The sequence below is a fragment of the Spea bombifrons genome, chromosome 4 (assembly GCF_027358695.1).
Source record: "Spea bombifrons isolate aSpeBom1 chromosome 4, aSpeBom1.2.pri, whole genome shotgun sequence".
Taxonomy (NCBI): Eukaryota; Metazoa; Chordata; class Amphibia; order Anura; family Pelobatidae; genus Spea; species Spea bombifrons.
This window is the reverse complement of record NC_071090.1, coordinates 93,424,169-93,442,681: the sequence shown is the minus strand read 5'-3', so window position 1 is coordinate 93,442,681 and position 18,513 is coordinate 93,424,169. Positions and strand designations below refer to the sequence as shown.

The following is an 18,513-nucleotide window of genomic DNA, read 5'->3' as shown; positions in this document are numbered from 1 at the left end:
TATTAGCCCATATATATATATATATATATATATATCAATAACTGAAATCCTGACTGATGAGAACTTGACATACATTCATCCTGACCAGTTTGCACTTTTCATCTAACCAGCGTTCCCCCTCTCTTTCAGGCCCCGTGCAGTCTCTGTACTTTCCCCAAGAAGCTGTAGATATCTAATTAAGAGTTTGAGGTCAGAGATCCAGTTCGTGATCGAGCTACCCAATCAACGTCGACTTTCGCTGATGAATGCACTGATTCGCTGCTTGGTGAGTGGGATTTAATCTTATATATTTCCCCAATATCTGATATTGACCTGCTCCTGATATTGTTTGCAGGGCCAAGCGGGGATTTCCAGCCCAGCAGAACAATTTGTGACTCTTGGATCCCTGACTCCATTCCTCAATGGCTCGTCCTACCTCTCCGTGTACCGCAAGATTCTGATGCAGAATGTGGAAAGTGTAACTAATTACTGTTACCCCCCGGAGACACAACAAGTGCTGACACAGCTACTTCAGGAGCCAAGCATGCTTGGGTATCCCTTATTTTGCAAATCTATGATTCCACATAGTAATATTGCGCTTTGTCTAATATAATAAAAAAGAGTACTGAGATGAGAGCTGTGCAACTGTCTAATATCACTGATTTGCCCTGCATAAAATATATGTCTTTGGGTATTGAATTACGTGTTTTAATGCAATTTTCAGTGTAGTAATCCATTTAATATTACAAATATGGTTTCTACCACTGTTAAATGAAACGAAAATGTCCTCATTTAATAGTGAAGTGTTTTAGACATATAAAGATATGTTTTTTGGATCTGTCAAGTATCTTGATTGGTGATTCGGTGAGATGTAGGTAATTAGGTTATTTAGTGGTTCTGGATTTATGACTTTTTATGACTTGATTGTCCACTCAGAAAACCCATTCAGTGGCAGTCTCTGGCTCTACAGCGCTTGGACAGGTTGGTTTCCCTCTTTCCAGAGCGTTCTCTGCAGTCGTTGAACACAGTAAGTGTGTGCAGTGTGGAAAGGAGAGAACATGGTGCCTAATCATTGGCGTAACAAAAAAAAAAACTGCCCACCGCTAGGAAACTTATGGTGACGGCCCCCCAAGCTTCTCCTACACAAGCACAGTAACATACTTACACACACTAACAAACTTACATACAATAGCATACTAATACACACATTGTAACATACATACACACTAACACAAAAACACACAGTAACATACTAACATACATACACAACATACATAGTGACATAGTTACACATGCATAGCATTCTAACTTACACACACTAACATACACATAGTAACATACTTACACCCATGCTAACATATGTATTTAAACACACACATCCTAACATACTTACACACAGTAATATACTCACACTGAGACACCCACACAGTAACATACACACACATACGCACACTTACACACTTACTTAAACACTCACATTTACTTAAACATACACACAAAGACATTTATACACACGCACTAACTTAAACAGACACACATCCACCAACTCTCCTCTTGCCCTCCTACCTTTATTGTCCATCGGCCAGGGAGAACTCTTCTGCTCCCTTGCGGTCCTCATACCCGCTACATCTGAGCGCCGACAAATGACCGTACCTGTGCACTCTCCAAAAGACCATGCTCTGGGTAGCTGGAGTCTAGATGTTCCCAGGTATCGAAATGACACCATATGACGTCACCCAGATTCACACCGCTGACACACCATGCGGAATGCATGGCACAGGGTGGGGAGTATTTTGGCGCGGTTGCGCTGGCTTTGCCCTCCATTACGCCAGTAAGCCTGATGATTTATTTTGCCATTTGTCTCTTTCGAGATGCAATTTTGTCACTCTTCTCCTAGGCTGTGCTTTCAAGCCGCTGGGTGCTGCAGATTTTCTCTGAAGAGAATAAGTGGGTGACGTCGCCCTTGGGTGCTGCTTGTGTTCAGAGTGAAAGTCCAGCTCAGCGTGCAGCGCATACCCTAAGAAGACGCACGTTGCTGCGTCGTTCTCTTATAGCACAGCCTTCATTGAGAACTTCATGTAAGCAATCCTGCTTTGTCCAAACTCTCCTTGTGTAGTGTTTCACAGCATTTGCTAAACATTCTATATATATAAAAAATGACTATGGAGCATGGTTTGGAAAATGGTCACATCACCATAGCAACCAAAGGAATAATCCTGCTATTGTTTGCTATACAAGAGCACCCTTTCACTTTGCACCTTAATCACTTTTCAAACATAATCGCATTGTACCTGTTCTGTCCACCCTTCTATGTATTCTGTTTGTCTTGCCTCACTATTCTAACCTCTGCCTCACGTTTCTGCCATTGGTGAGAGTACATCCCTTTTAACAGTCAAAAACTATAATAATGCGCATGCAACAAGAACTTGAGATCCGGTCTCCCTTCTATCCCAAGTGCCAGCTCCTGACTGTCGCACACTCCGTGGCGTCACTGCCTCTGTATGGGGCACAGATATTCTGATGAAGATGTCGTCTATAGATTTTATGGACTGCCTTGAAGACATTGGTCAGGATCCTGATATCACATCTAAGGAGTTGACCTCTCTGATGAGTAGAGTTCTGCAGGTAAGCTGACAACGATAAGTGTGAGTGAAAGAAGGTACTGTCCTCTTTTAAAGATATAGCAAGACCTCATCATCTTTTATTCTCAGATCAGTGGTCCTGTGTCTGAAATCCCTCCTCTTATGATTGCTCGTCTTGGACGCTTGTCAACTAAACTCAGTGAGAGTCAACTTCAGCAGGTACTTCTGGCAGACATGCAAGTGATGGAGGCTCTAGGGAGAGAGAAAGAATGGACCACAAAGCAGGTTAGTACAAAATATGAACATGGGGTCTATATATCCCGGTAGGCTCCTTTTGTGTATGTGCTGCTACAAGGCATGGTACCAACTGGTCTTTCTGCCCTCCAGTTACAGATATTGGCACAGGGTTTCCTCAGATCAAACAGTCTCTCAGTGCAGGATCTAGATGGTGTGCATTTGGCGACTCTGGGCCATGCATTGTGTGGCTTAAGAAGTGAGGACATGGAGCAGCTGCACGCTTATGAATTTTGGTGAGAACAGGATCTTAAATAACATTATAAACATAAAAATACAATTTAGCAAATGTGTGCGTTTTTGTGGCCATGTACATCATTATGATTATTATTATTATTATTATATATACGCTAACGTTCCAAAGTTTGGGGTCACTTTGAAATTTAGTGTAGATTACTATCACTCCTGTGTTCTAATTGCACATTGTGTTGCCTAATTCAAGTTTAAATTTCAAATGCTAATTGATCATTAGTAAACCCTTTTGCGATTTTGTTACAGCTAGAAATGTCCTTGCTTTCCATGAAAACAGCTAAGTGACCCTAACCTTTTGAACGGTAGTGTATGTATGTGTGTATATATATATATATAGAGAGAGAGAGAGAGTATATATAAACATAATTTAATATATATGTAATTATTTATAAGTATAACTTATTTCAGTTCTGCGGTGCTTTATCTGGGCTCACTCCCCCTTCAATGTACGGAGCAGCAGCTATTCATTCTCACCCGACTTTGCGCGCACAGTGACGTATTTGGACCAGTCAGCCAGTGGACAGAGGATATTTTTCGGGAAATGGGATCTGTGGCTGGTAAGATGTGATGGTCGATAGAACTAACATGGAAAGAATACAAACGCTAACCTTGAATTCTCTCCAGTGGCATAGCTGCTTTTACTCTTTGTGGATGTCTCTGCTTTTCATATTCTCATGTGCTGTTTAAATTTGGCCACTAGATGGCGCACACATTAACCCCGCTGCACGATTTGTTCATTTCACTGACTGCCAAGGCTTACTAGGCGTTTGACATGTCACTTCCTAACCAGGGGCAGATAAACAATGGGCCTATTGCCCCAGGGCCCGTGGTGGCAAGGTGCCCCACTTGGTGCTTACTTGCTGCATGGGGTAATTATTGTATGTCAATTGCACAGTATGCACAGTATGCACTTGGGTACAGTGCCCAGGAGTGTGATGGCCCAATAAATAATAAAAGTCTGTGTGTTTATGCATGTATATCTTATAACAGTGATGCCCCCACTTATAAGAAGAGTGGAATTTCCCCTGGGACTGGCAGCTCTACATATAGCCAACATGTCTAGAGATGCCTATGCGTTTTCTTTCTGTAAATGTTTTTGGGACAGGACTGTGTAGTGCACATGGAACATATTTTCTGTTTATTGGACTTTTCTTAACTAAACCACTCTGCTGGACTTGCCTTCCACGCTGAATGTTTTCAGCTCCCCCATGCCCCTGAGACCCCTTAAAACACATCTCTTGACCTTAAGTCTGAATCTAGGGTGAGGAGTCATTTAGCTGTTCTGCATTACTCATGTATATTACTCATGAATGCATGGGCAGCGCTACAGTATTCATAAAAAAAAACAAAAAACAGGTCACCATAGAAGTAACCCTGGACATCAGGACATTGGTTCCCCAATAGAAGAGTCCTGCTAAACTTGAGACAGTTAGTGGATATGCCTTGCATGTGAACTTGTGTGTTCTTTAAGATATCCTCAGTTAAGCAGACTTCATTTTAGAAGTTATTTTAGAGACACATGAAGTTGGTGGCTCAGGTACCATCAAGTCGGTGTAGAGTATGAAGGTGTTGGTTACAGACTCCACTGCTGTGACATTTGAGTTAAAACACCGTGATTCAGGGACATGAACCAAGTTCCCATGTATGTTACTCAGATTCTCGACACTCTCATTTCTGCTATATGGCTCCCACTGACGTGACGTATCCAGTGAATATTTTCTGCTTTATCACACAGCTGGATTGCAGGATATTGAGCTCTCTTCCTTGGTCTTGGAGCAGATTCAGGGACTGTCCCCTCTAGCCGTGTCTCTAATGCCTCCCAAGAAGTTTGCAGTAAGTATCAAAGTGTCAATTCTAAAGAAATAATTCATTGGTAAGTGACGGATGAGACCATGTTCTCTCTGTCCAACAGGTCTCGTTCTCAGCTCTGCAGCTCCGCATGTTCTCCTGGTCTCAGGCAATGGGTGTAACAAACCAGCAGTGGAAACTCCTGGACCAAGAACAACAGAAATCGCTCAATGTGATCCTCACGGGGGAAGAGAATGGAACGCAAGATTACAGAGGTACCTATCACAAATGATACACCCTCATGCACCCTGTAATTAAGACAGTCTAGCAGAATATGTCTTATGTGCTTGTATTAAGAATAAGCAATACAAGAGGCTGTATTAACACCTTCCTTACTGATCTTTCTCTTTTTTAGCAGGGATGTCCTATGCTGGTCACTGCTCCCCGTGTCCTCTACTCTTTTACTGCTCTCTGCTGCTGGCGCTGTGTGTGATTTTCCTTTCGTGACACATCTGTTGCCAGTCTGGCCCCTGGCTTGTGGCTCTCATGAGGACTCTGTGTGGGATTTACAATAAATGACCTGTATAATAAAGTGATTTTGGGTACGCATTTTGTTTTCAAGTGCGTTATGTATATTATATATGCTATAATGCCTCTTTATTGTTTGTTGTGAAGATCTATAGCTTTACTTCCCTATTAATAATCCATGGAACATATGATCTTGCATTAAAGCATGATGTTCTATTCCAGGGTTGGAAGGCCTGCTGGCACTATGTGGTGGTATTTCTGTTCCATAACCGGATGGTGGGCTATAGTTTGTTGGTGCAGGTTTTTGGCATCTCTCACAGTAACAAGCGCCTCTTCCAATTACACAGATAGATAAGTACATGTAGTAAGGTGTAGCCTTCATACATCTGACAGTTACATCTCTGTACCAACCAACTGCGCGCCAAAGCACAAGTCTGCTAAAAACACACAGTGTCTTACTTCTTACTTGGGACGGCACCATGGGAAATTACGGAAAGTTTGCGAGAAATGCCCTGGCTATACCTTCGGTGGAAGCAAATATGCCGTCACCATTGGTATATATATATATATATATATATATATATATATATATATATATATATATATATATATATATATATATATATTTTATATTTATTAATATTAAAAAGTTATAATTTTTGTTTTACATCTCATGCACATGACGTAGTATTTTCAGTGTTGAGTTCTATCCAGGTTTAAGATTGGCTTTTGATTCTAGACAGGTTTCTAAGTTAACTCAAAAGGAAAATATACTTTGGGCTACTTTTCACAGTGACAACTTATTATAATTTTGGGAAGTTTACCATAATTTTTTAAACGTAATTAATAGAAGAAAGGCCTCATATCCCATGAACCACTATGTGACTGTCAGGGGCCGTCACACTGCAAACGTGCATTTATTATTAATTGTTTTGCACTGTGCTATCATATTCCACAGAGCTGTATAATGGGTAAACAGGAGTTAACAAGTAGTAAATAACATAACAATTCGACTTATAGAAACAAGAGGTAAGGAGGGCTCTGCTCAAATGAGCTTACAATCCAGAGGGAATCATGCAGACATCCAGTTAGAGAGAGAGGCAAGCCGGTTAGATGATCTAAAAGTGAAGATAGGTAGATCTGAGTGTCATTGGCTTACAAATGGTATTGAAAGCCAAAGGTTGAGATTAGTTTGCCAAGTGAGGTAGTATATGAGGTAGTATAAAGTGAGAACAGAAGACATCCTAGAACTAAACCTTGGGGTACACTAGCTGAGAGGGGAAAGGGAAGTATGAATGGAGCGGGAGATGCTGAAGAAATGGTCAGAAAGGTAGGATGTGAACCAGGAGAACAATGTCACAGGGATCAAGACTGAAAAGTTTGAAGGAGAAGAGGCTGGTCCACAGTGTGGAAAGCAGCAGAAATGTCCAGTAGGATTAGCATAGAGTAGTTGCCCTTGGGTTTAGCAGTGATGAGGTCATTAGTAACTTTAGTAAGGGCGGTTTCAGTGGAACATCGAGAGCGGAATCCAGGTTGAAGAGGGTCAAATACGTCAAGACTTACTTAGTTGGGTGTATAAGACTTGTTCAAGAAGCCTGGATGCAAAGTAGAGAGATGCTACCTTAACTTCAAGATGGAAGCTACTGTACCATGCGTGAAGGCGGATGGGACAAATCAAGTAGAGGTTAAAGATATGAGCTGGTGTAGGAACAAGAGTAGATTAACTCTTTGCTAACTAGAGCCTTCAATCTTAGTGAACAGGAAGCTTCCAGATACCTGAAGTGGTGGTGTGATGTATGACAGCTCTGACATTACAGAAGTCTGAACTTTACTGTAACGCTAACATTGAATAGTCCTTTCAGAGTGGAGGCTTAGAAATAACCAGAGACAAGGAGTTACAGTGACTGAGAACAGCCAGGGGAAGTTCCTGGACTATAAAACATAGGGCCATCCATTACACATGCACAGGAGATATACGGAAAAACCTTGAACATGTCTTTTCTTCTCCTGCTGTACTATTATGTTTTAATGTGTGTTAAAGGGACACTCCGGTGTCCCATACAGCCTCACTGATGAAGAATGCATATTAAAGTACCTCTCGGCAAAACCATTTCCGGCTGTTTCTATACACATTATTGTAACTTTTATGGCGTTAGTCACATTCACCAACATTTTAATAATATAAAACCACACACACCAGGGGTAGAAAGAGGGACTGGGGATTGAAAGAAGTATGATTGGGAGGTACGATTTCAGGGCCAGAAACTTCTTCAGGTTGGAAATATGGCAGTCATGGGGGACATACTAAAACAAATGACAAAATGGAATGCCCATAGACTATAATGGGGAGGAATGCCCATAGACTATAATAGAGGGGAAAAGAATAATTGATTTTGAAATAAAAGTTTAAGACATATCATCTAGATCTTTGGCACACATACTCCCCTAGTACACACACATGATCCAAAACTCATATTTTGTGGGATTATAGCTGTTTTCTATGGAATGACAGGTGAATGACAGTTTTGAGGGAATGCCCATAGGATATAATGGGAGAAAAATTAAACCTGTTTTTCAGACAAAACCCTCTGAAATATCATATAGATCTTTGGTACACCTACTCCCCTAGTACACACACATGATCTATATTATGTGGAATTATAGCTGTGTTCTATGGAATGACAGGTGAATGACAGTATTGAGTGAATAACCATAGGATAGAATGGGAGAAAAATGTAACTTGTTTTGCAGAGAAAACCATCAGACATATGATGTAGATCTTTGGAACACATACTCCCCTGTTACAGACACATGATCTAAGTGTCAGATTAGGTGGAATTATGGCTATGAATTATGACAGTTGAATGACAGTGTTGAGGGAATGCCCATAGGATATAATGGGAGAAAAATCAAACCTGTTTTTCAGAGAAATAGATAGATTTTTGTCATGTATGCTCCCCTAGTACAGTTATAGGTTCTAAAACTCAGGTTATGTGAGATTATGGCGGTTTTCTAGGGAATGGCAGGTGCATTACAGAATTGAGTGAATGCTCATAGGATATAATGGGAGGAAAATCAGTTTTTTCTGCAATAAAACCATCTGACATATCATATAGATCTTTGTCATTTTGAACACTGGTGACACTTGTATTATGTTGGCAGTTTTAAGGTGCTTTGTAAAAGGTATGCTGCATGTTACCATTGGCGACAGAGGCAGCATAAAACCATGCAATCAGAGGGAGAAAATGTTCCTGGGCATGCATCCTCTGCACATGTGGACCATCTGCTACTCTCGTTTTGGAGAAGAGATGACAGATATGTAACCAATGGTCTTTCAAAGACAGTGACATTCATGTTCATTTTCAGAAGTGCTTTGTGCTTCTTACTATATGAAGCACTGCTCCATTTTTTCCTGTTCTGCGTTTTCCATTTGCACTCTTTGTGTTGTGCTATATTAACATTAGGGCTGAAACAACTAATCGATAAAATCGATAATAATCGATAATGAAAATCGTCAGCTCTGAAAAACTCCTCTCCTTATATAATCCGACCTCAAAAAGAGATCGGATTATAACACTAGAATCCAGATCCCCCGCAACGCTGCAGGGGACCTGGATTCCACTCACTGCCGGCCGGTGGGTGTCTGTGCGATACGCACAGACAACTTCCGCCTCTCCCCTCCACTTCCATACACCCCTCTGACGCCTCCCCCCTCCCATACACCGCTCAGCCTCTCTCCTGACTCCCTGGTGTTTTGTGAACCTCCGTTGCTGACAGGCACTTTCACTGCAGCTTCATAGAAGCCTCAGCGTAAGTGAAGGGCAGTAACGGAGGCTGTCTGTGCGCATCGTGCAGACCCCCACCGGCTGACAGAGAATCGAGGTCTCCTGCAGAGGATCATCCTCTCTGTCAGCTGGTGAGGGTCTGCCCGATGCCACTCTGCCTCTCTACCCGGCTCCCTGGTGTCTTGTGAACCTCCGTTGCTGACAGGCAGAGTGGAGTATGGGTGGGGGGAGGAGGCAGAGTGGAGTATAGGGGGGGAGGCAGAGTGGTGTATGGGAGGGGGAGGAGCCAGAGTGGTGTATGGGAGGGGGGGGGAGGAGGCAAAGTGGTGTATGGGAGGGGGAGGAGGCAGAGTGGAGTACGGGAGGGGGGAGGAGGCAGAGTGGAGTACGGGAGGGGGAGGAGGCAGAGTGGTGTATGGGAGAGCGGAGGAGGCAGAGTGGTGTATGGGAGGGGGAGGAGCCAGAGTGGTGTATGGGAGAGCGGAGGAGGCAGAGTGGTGTATGGGAGGGAGAGGAGCCAGAGTGGTGTATGGGAGGGGGAGGAGGCAAAATGGAGTACAGGAGGGGGGAGGAGGCAGAGTGGAGTACGGGAGGGGGGAGGAGGCAGAGTGGAGTACGGGAGGAAGGAGGAGGCAGAGTGGTGTATGGGAGAGGGGAGGAGGCAGAGTGGTGTATGGGAGGGGGAGGAGCCAGAGTGGTGTATGGGAGGGGGAGGAGGCAAAGTGGTGTATGGGAGGGGGAGGAGGCAAAGTGGTGTATGGAAGGGGGGAAGAGGCAAAGTGGTGTATGGGAGGGGGAGGAGCCAGAGTGGAGTACGGGAGGGGGGAGGAGGCAGAGTGGAGTACGGGAGGGGGAGGAGGCAGAGTGGTGTATGGGAGAGGGGAGGAGGCAGAGTGGTGTATGGGAGGGGGGGAGGCAGAGTGGTGTATGGGTGTAAGGCACCTACCTTAAACAGCTCCCGGGAGATCCTTGAACCGCCTTAAAATCACTCAAGGGAGCCGGTGGTCTGTTAAAGACCTCCGATACCGCTCCCTTGCGATCAGCGCGGCAACAGCTGTTGTGCGCCGGGGTTTGTTGTCAGATCCCGGCGCACAACACTGAAGCCGCGCCCACCGCTGAACGTGCCCTCTGAACCCCGTTCCCTCGGAACCGCTCCCTTGCGAGTCTGCTCCTCCAGCGGCGGACGTTACTGTCCGTCTCTGGAGGGGTGCCGGGTGCCGGCAAGTTGGCACCCCCCTGATGAGCGGCACCCGGTGCGGACACCCCCCCCGCTAGGTACGCTACTGATTGTAATCACAGGAGTTTTTTCTTTGTGGGCTGAAATATGAAATGCTTAAGAGAGAGAGAGAACCACAATTTGGGCAACATTCTAGAAAGCTGTTACAAAACATGACACAACAAAAGTTTTACTGAGAGGGTGGTTGATGCATGGCACAGCCTTCCAGATGAAGTAGTAGAGGCTTAACCAAGGATTGATTAATTTTAATATTAAGTTATACATATACTTGGGAACTAGCTTGACACTCAAATACAACACTTCTGAATTAAGTCACCCGTACTCAAGCAGGGGTATGTTTCTATAATGTTCGTGAGCTCAGCTGTTCTGAGAAAAGTTAAAAGGAGCGCTAATTCACATACAATAACACTTTCTATAAATGTGTAAAATAATGGACTTTAATGGTTTCTGACTATGCTTGGCCTGCTGTGTGATTTGTAACTCAGGCGTGCAGGGACTTCGATATTCTCTTTCTTTGTAAAAGGTCATGTTATTACTCTTGAGTGGCAGTACGGGAAGAGGAAAATGACTACATTTTTATGCCCTTTCTATAGCAGATTATACAAACAGGACCTATGAGATCATCATGGTGTCTATTGCAGGAAGTATTATGCTGGTATCTGCCGTTATCTTATTGCTGGCAATCATAAAAAAGGTACGTCATGTGGCATTGATAAAGATTCTGCAGAAGACCCAGACAGATAAGGGCGATTTTAAGGATGGGGGATCAGCTGATCCCCATGATTTTTTACTTGTAATTATATGTATGCCCTCAAGCGGTATTTATGCTTAAATGTAGCTATGTCTTTAGTTTTGCCCTGGTCTTATACATATTTGGGAGGCAAAGCAGGCCTTAGGTGTTCTGGCGCCCTGTGCGGACTACTCCTCTGGCGCCCCCCCATCCCAAAAAAAGAAAGGATAAAAAATCTTGTCACAAAACTCCCCTTTCTCACTATCTATCCCCTCTCCCCCTTTATCACTATCTATAACTTCTGCCCCTTCTCACTGCCTCCCCCCCTCTGCCCCTTCTCACTATCTACCACCTCTGCCCCTTCTCACTGCCTCCCCCCCCCTCTGCTCCATCTTACTGCCTTCGCCCCCGCCCCTCTCCCTACTTCTCATTATCCTTACTTACCTTGTTGAGTCCTGCGGTGAGAGCGGGAGGGGTCCGTCTTCCCGCTCTGCCGCGGTGCACGCTTCACAGCTGAGCGCCGGAATATGACATCATATTTCGGTGCTCAGCATGAAACGCCGGCACCGCCACGGAGAGTGAGGGGCGCCGAGCGGTTGCTGAAAACTTCACGAGCGACCGCTCTGCGCCCCTGCCTGGGACTTAAATTAAACCATTGGGGTTTTTTTGTTGTTTTAACTTTATTTAACATCCTCCATGTAAAATAAAGTAAAAAAAACCTTTATTTAACATGGAGGATGTTAAATAAGGTTAAAACAAAACAAAACAAAAAAAACCCTGATGTTTTAAGTCCCGGGCAGGCGCCCCTATTGCCATGGCGCCCTGTGCGGCCGCACAGGTCGCACACCCCTTAGGCCAGCCCTGTTGGGAGGGACACATAACCTACCTCCTCATCCTTGTACTGAGCGTAATCTTGGAGTACCAGGACATGACTTCACATAATAACGTCTCCAGAGGTCACACAGGTTGGCCAAAGGGGTATTAGGGAGGTCTGTGCCTGCTGTGATGTCAAATACACAGGAAAGCCTAGATCTAGATTTTACTTTGCAGTCTTATTTAGTGAGTGCTGATGTTGGTGTGATAAGGCTGTCAAGCGAGCATTGAGATTGTTCTTAATGTGTTTTTACTCAGCTCAACAGTTGAAAGGGTGATAGTAGGGTATTACGTCAAAGTTGATACTTTATTGGACCAAGATACAAAACGATGTAAAGTTACAAAGGTTTTCAGAAAGTCACGGGTCTCTCCTTCAGATGGAACATTTTCTGTGAATATCACTTGTCTAAATGGTTCTTTGTCCTTCGCACAGGCGTTGGGGTGGCTGTGACTCCTCTTACAAAGAGTACGCAGAAGAAACAGGAGTCTCAAGTGTCAACATGAATCGGAACACACATGGCAACATCTCCACAACTGACTTCAAAGGCCTGGTGCATGTAACTTATGTTACAGAGAAGGAGAAACCACGCTCGGAGATTCCCATCAGTAGGGTGAAGCTATCCAGAGATGCTCTTCTCTATATTTTTCTGATAACCTGTATGAACCTTCCCGATGACATTGATTCAGAAGAAACTCTTTAAAGATGACAATGCATCAACATGATTCTAAGAACCATTCCTAGAGTCCTGACTTGGTATGGCCACTTTCACGTTCCCATGAAACCACCAAACTGTTTAAACATAATGAATTATATCATTAATTAGAGAGAGAAAAAACAATTGAAAAAAGTGATATAAGTGCATTGATATTCAATAAATGAATAAGAAAGAGTTGAATTAAGAGTTCACACTAGAAAACTTGTTCAAGGCTCCACAATATAATAATATCTCCATTTGTCGGGCTTTTGTATTGGACCCACTTGCCAGATAAAATTGAAGATCTGTAACCAATGTGATGAAAACCAGGAATACATCGCTCATAACGGGATTCAGATTGAATTAATGAATTTTTATTTATGTATATTTTGAAGAAGCCAGGTGTTGTATCTTTAAAACAATATCAACATGTTGTCAGTTCCATTGTACAGTTGTGTCTATGTTAAGTATCCATCGTGTATTTAAAATATTTGAAATAAAATTAAAAGTGTAGCAAAGTCTTGGTATTGTTCTTACTGAGCTCCACAAGCAAAATGGACACTTAACTGCATACGTTGTATGATTTCTATTGAAAGGTGTATGTTTGGACATCAGAGGTCTCTCCTACAGAAGAAATGGTGACGAAAAGACCTCTGAGGTCTAGAAAGCTTATGTGCTTATAGCATGGACCAGGTTAAAAAAGTATAAAGATCAGTAGCAAGAAGGAAAAATAGGAAACTAGAAATGTATGTACCTTTGGTATCCAGGTAGATAATTCCGATACCAGCCTGGAGTTGTTTAATTTTTTATATATATATATATATATATATATATATATATATGACACCCCAGCCTAAAAAGCTTCCATCCACCAATTGGTGTACCCAAAACAAAAGTGCTCTGTGAAGACATGTAGAGTATGTTCTCTCCTCCATACACAATGAAAGTTTGGTGCTGGTACATGTCAGAGGTAAGGGTGATGCACAGTTCCCAAAACCACAGTGCATTATCAATAACAATAAAACGTGGTGGGGTATACCTTTCTGATCAAAGTCAACAGCCCTACCTAGTGTTAGGCAAAACCACAACATGGTATACAAAAGTTGTGATCTACCTGACCCAAGTTTCCGTGTTTAATACATAGGTACTTTAAGATAAATTTGGAACTGGAAAGAATTACACTTTTCTACAGTTCCAGCTAAAGATTTTGAGAAACATCCTCTGATCCAAAGACAAAAATGGCATTTTCCTTGTACAATCCCCCCACCAAACGCACAAAAAGTCTGCTATAAAAAAGGTATTAGGACAGACTCCTTAGGTACCACTGCCCTTCCTGTCCCTCTCTACCAGGTCTCTGTATCATACAAAAATAGGGAATAGGGAATAAAAAAACAAAAAACCGTAGGATTGCTGCAACTTAGTAAAACAAGATGAAAATGTAGGGTATTTTGATGGCACATGACCTATATAAAAACTCTACGCAGCTATCAAAAAGTTTGTTCCAGGCAAGTTAAAAAAAAAATAATGTAAAAAAACTTATGCATGTAGGGTATTTCCATAATCTAAAAAACACATGCTGGATTTCTCTGCCATAACTCATAACCTGTGCCAAAAAAATTCTACAAAACACAGAAGCGTTGGTGAAAAAAAATTCAACAGAGTATTTCTATAGCTAATTTCGGCAGTGATTGGTGGCCAAATGTCTGCTTGGACTGTGTCCTGAAACCACTAGTGACATATCCTAGATTGGGTGGTGTTCATGGCTTCTTTGTTTAAAATTTCCAGTTACAAACCCAACATACTAAATGTAAAAAAAAACAGTTCCAAAACAGCAATATACACCTTATAAGCCCAATTAAAATGCTTGAAATGCATATACAATCTGGACACCTGAATTGTTGTTGGGGGTATGTTCTGTCAATTTAACTGATTTAGTGAGGGTTTAGATATGTATGAAAAATATGGGGTTTTAGTATTTTGTATAACATTACTCATTCTAAATGTTTAACTATGATGTGTGTGAAGATGTAAGTGACGTCTAAACATGAGACGCACTGATGCAAATTTGTAACCTTTTAAATTCATACATTGTCCTTTTTGTACACCTGTGCATTGGTGTTTTTTTAATAAAGCATGAAATACCTGGCAAAGGGCCCTGAGGAAGCCAGCCCTGCAGCTCTTTAGCATACACACTGGTTGGGCACGAACCATTGGTCTGGATAAACTCCATTCATTTTTGTTATTACATATGGTTACAGCTACTTTTAGTCAATAGTATAAAAAACACAACAGAAACTGATGGTGATTTAATTTATTTATTATTAATTACAAAATTAATAGTCCAATTAATTAGGCCTGAAAGCAATGATCATGGTGACAGCTACCTCAAGACTCACGAAGAGTCACCTTTCAGCACACAGGAGAGGAAAAACCACCCTAAGGGTGGAAACCTCTAGGGAACCATGGCTTGAAAGATTGTCCTTCCCTCTGGACACTAAGAGGTTAACTGTGTATTTATACCTGTAGAAAAGAAAAGGCAAAACGTAATTGACAACATGGAAGCACAAAGCTTCTGTGGATGATTATGCCTCCACCGCAAGCTCTTTCCCTTTAATAGGACTGCCTTAACATCAGTTCAATATAAACGGACATCGCATTAAAAATGGACATCGCATTAAAAATAGACATCGCATTAAAAATAGACATTGCATTACACATGGAGATAGCATTAAACATGGATGTAGACCTACTCACAGACATAGAATTAAACATGGACATAGCATTAAACATGGACAGAGCATTACACATGGGTGTAGCGTTAAACATGGAGATAATGATACACATGGACATAGCATTACACATAGAGATAACATTAAACATGGACATTGCATTACACAATGACATAGCATTAAACATGGATATAGCATTAAGCATGGATATAGCATTAAACATGGACAAAGCATTTGTCACGGAGCTGGCTAGTCCGACCGACCACCTCCGCTGTCTTGTGCCCCCTTAGCCTGGGACAACGCACTTTCCCTGGTTCCCCAGTCACTAGCCGAGACTCAGTGTAGGGTAAAACCAAACGAAGACTGATTTATTTTGGACACACAGGGCTGGATATATCCATCAAAACACACATTTACATAAAATAAGATATTGGGACACAAACTGCCCCCCTTAATCTGCCTCCCAGAGACAACAGGGGCAGTAACGAGATTAACAATACAATGGGGGGGGGACTGATTTATACAACATTAAACTGAAACAATGGCAGTCACTCCCTGGTTGCAGATCCTGGCTGTATGCTGGAGATAATCCCCTCAGCCAGTGATGAGATGATACTGCTGGGGGTAGCCACAAAAGTCTTTACAAACCCAGGGCCCATAGTCAATAGGGAGGAGGCTGGCAGTTAGGCCTCTCCAGTGGTCCCAGTGATTGAGGGTTCCGTCATAATTCTCCCCCCCTCCAAATTGGACTGACACAGGAGGAAACCCCAAACAGGTTGACTCCGTAGTCAGTCAGTTCATTTGGCCCATCAATGCCCTCCCAAAATTGTTGCTCCTGCTGCTGCTGGGGAGATGGGCCGGCTGCGCCATCTTCCGGGTACCGCTGGGGAGTGATGTCTCCTGCATCCCCTCCCTGGTGCTCCTGCTGCCGTTGAGAAGGGAGGTCAGGTTCCTCCTGTCCCGGAATTAGGTTCTGCCGCTGGGGAGATGGACCGGCTGTTCCACCTCTCTGCTTCTGCTGCTGAGGCGGGTCGGCCGCTGTATCTCCCTGAATTCCTGCAGCTTTGGTATGTGCTGGGCAGAGGCCAGCGATGCTCTGCCCTGTTGCCAGCGCTTCAGCTGGGGTTAGGGCATCTTCTGAATCCGCCACTCCGCTGTACTTACGAAGTCCGGATCCTCCTGAAGACTATCCCATAATAATCCTGGGCCACCAAAGTCATAGCCCTCTGGGGAACATTCTTTCACAGTTCCCCAATATGCTTGCTCTGTATACCACTGCAGAGCCCTATAGTAATTTTCCAGCTCTACCTCCTGTTGGACCAGCTTGTCCAATTCGGATACCCATTGCTCCTGGGGTTGCTGTCCCAGGAATGACATGCATAGTTTCGCTGGTCTCTAATCTTTTGTTTGGAGCTTGGAAGACACTGACCCTGGCATATAACAGCCCTCTGCCATAGTGACTATCAAACCAGTTGCCTCAGATTCTGGTATTGTTCTGCAGGCAGAGTAGTGGTGTAGCAAGAGAGGATGACCCACAGCAGCCCCTGGTATTCTGATACCACATCCATGTCCTCGTCAAGGCGACCGAACTCTGCCGTCCTGTTGTTTAATCCCGGTAGAAAGTGAGTGTCCCTCAGACTAAGAAGCAATCCCACTGCTTGCCACCAATGTCACAGAGCTGGCTAGTCCGACCGACTACCTCCGCTGTCTTGTGCTCCCTTAGCCTGGGACAACACACTTTCCCCGGTTCCCCAGGCACTAGCCGAGACTCGGTGGGTCCAAGCAGGGAGTCCGCTTGGAAGGACGCAAAGCAGGGAGTCCGCTTGGAAGGACGCAAAGCAGGGAGTCCGCTTGGAAGGACGCAAAGCAGGGAGTCCGCTTGGAAGGACGCAAAGCAGGGAGTCCGCTTGGAAGGACGCAAAGCAGGGAGTCCGCTTGATCAGGAGACAAAGCAGCGAGTCCGCTTGATCAGGAGACAAAGCAGCGAGTCCGCTTGATCAGGACACAAAGCAGCGAGTCCGCTTGATCAGGACACAAAGCAGCGAGTCCGCTTGATCAGGACACAAAGCAGCGAGTCCGCTTGATCAGGACACAAAGCAGCGAGTCCGCTTGATCAGGACACAAAGCAGCGAGTCCGCTTGATCAGGACACAAAGCAGCGAGTCCGCTTGATCAGGACACAAAAGCAGCGAGTCCGCTTGATCAGGACACAAAGCAGCGAGTCCGCTTGATCAGTACACAAAGCAGCGAGTCCGCTTGGAAGGACGCAAAGCAGGGAGTCCGCTTGATCAGGAGACAAAGCAGCGAGTCCGCTTGATCAGGACACAAAGCAGCGAGTCCGCTTGATCAGGACACAAAGCAGCGAGTCCGCTTGATCAGGACACAAAGCAGCGAGTCCGCTTGATCAGGACACAAAGCAGCGAGTCCGCTTGATCAGGACACAAAGCAGCGAGTCCGCTTGATCAGGACACAAAGCAGCGAGTCCGCTTGATCAGGACACAAAGCAGGGAGTCCGCTTGATCAGGACACAAAGCAGGGAACCAGGAACAGTACAGGTGCCGAGCCACAGCAGGAAGATCCATAGACTTCAATACAAAGGCCCTGACTGAAGGGCAGGGCAGGTTCATAAAGGCAGGGTAATCACAGGTAACAAGGCCCAGCTAGATGTATTGGCTAGGGCTCAACCTAGGTAACAAGGCACACCTGAGTTCTGAGTGCTCCAGAGGGCGACCACTAGTGGTAGCAGATTTAAACACCACAGGTATAAAAAAAAGCCATGGTTCAGGCAGCGAAAAAGTGGTTCCTGACAATAGCATTAAACATGGACATAGCATTGCACATACAGATAACATTAAACATGGAGATAGCATTAAACATTGACACAGCCTTACACATGGATAAAGCATTAAACATGGACATAGCATTTGCGACAGTGTAAACCCCAGGGAGATGCTTAGTGTGGCATTTGGGTACAGGTGCTATCCAGATCGTAAATATGGGTCCCTGGGGTGGAGCAATTGGAGAGCAGGGTGGGCCAATGCT

The 18,513-nt window shown here is 44.0% G+C and overlaps 1 protein-coding gene across 1 annotated transcript; it reads left to right on the top strand.

Annotated features, from left to right (window-relative positions):
* Window positions 1-241: 241 nt before the first annotated feature.
* On the top strand, window positions 242-5,461 carry STRC (stereocilin). Its single transcript, XM_053463783.1, has 11 exons — window positions 242-265; window positions 335-531; window positions 916-1,006; window positions 1,877-2,057; window positions 2,435-2,604; window positions 2,691-2,846; window positions 2,949-3,091; window positions 3,516-3,664; window positions 4,843-4,940; window positions 5,020-5,170; window positions 5,311-5,461. Exons 1-11 carry the CDS (start codon window positions 242-244, stop codon window positions 5,400-5,402), a joined length of 1,452 nt encoding a protein of 483 aa, XP_053319758.1. The 3' UTR covers window positions 5,403-5,461.
* The last annotated feature ends 13,052 nt before the right edge of the window (window positions 5,462-18,513 follow it).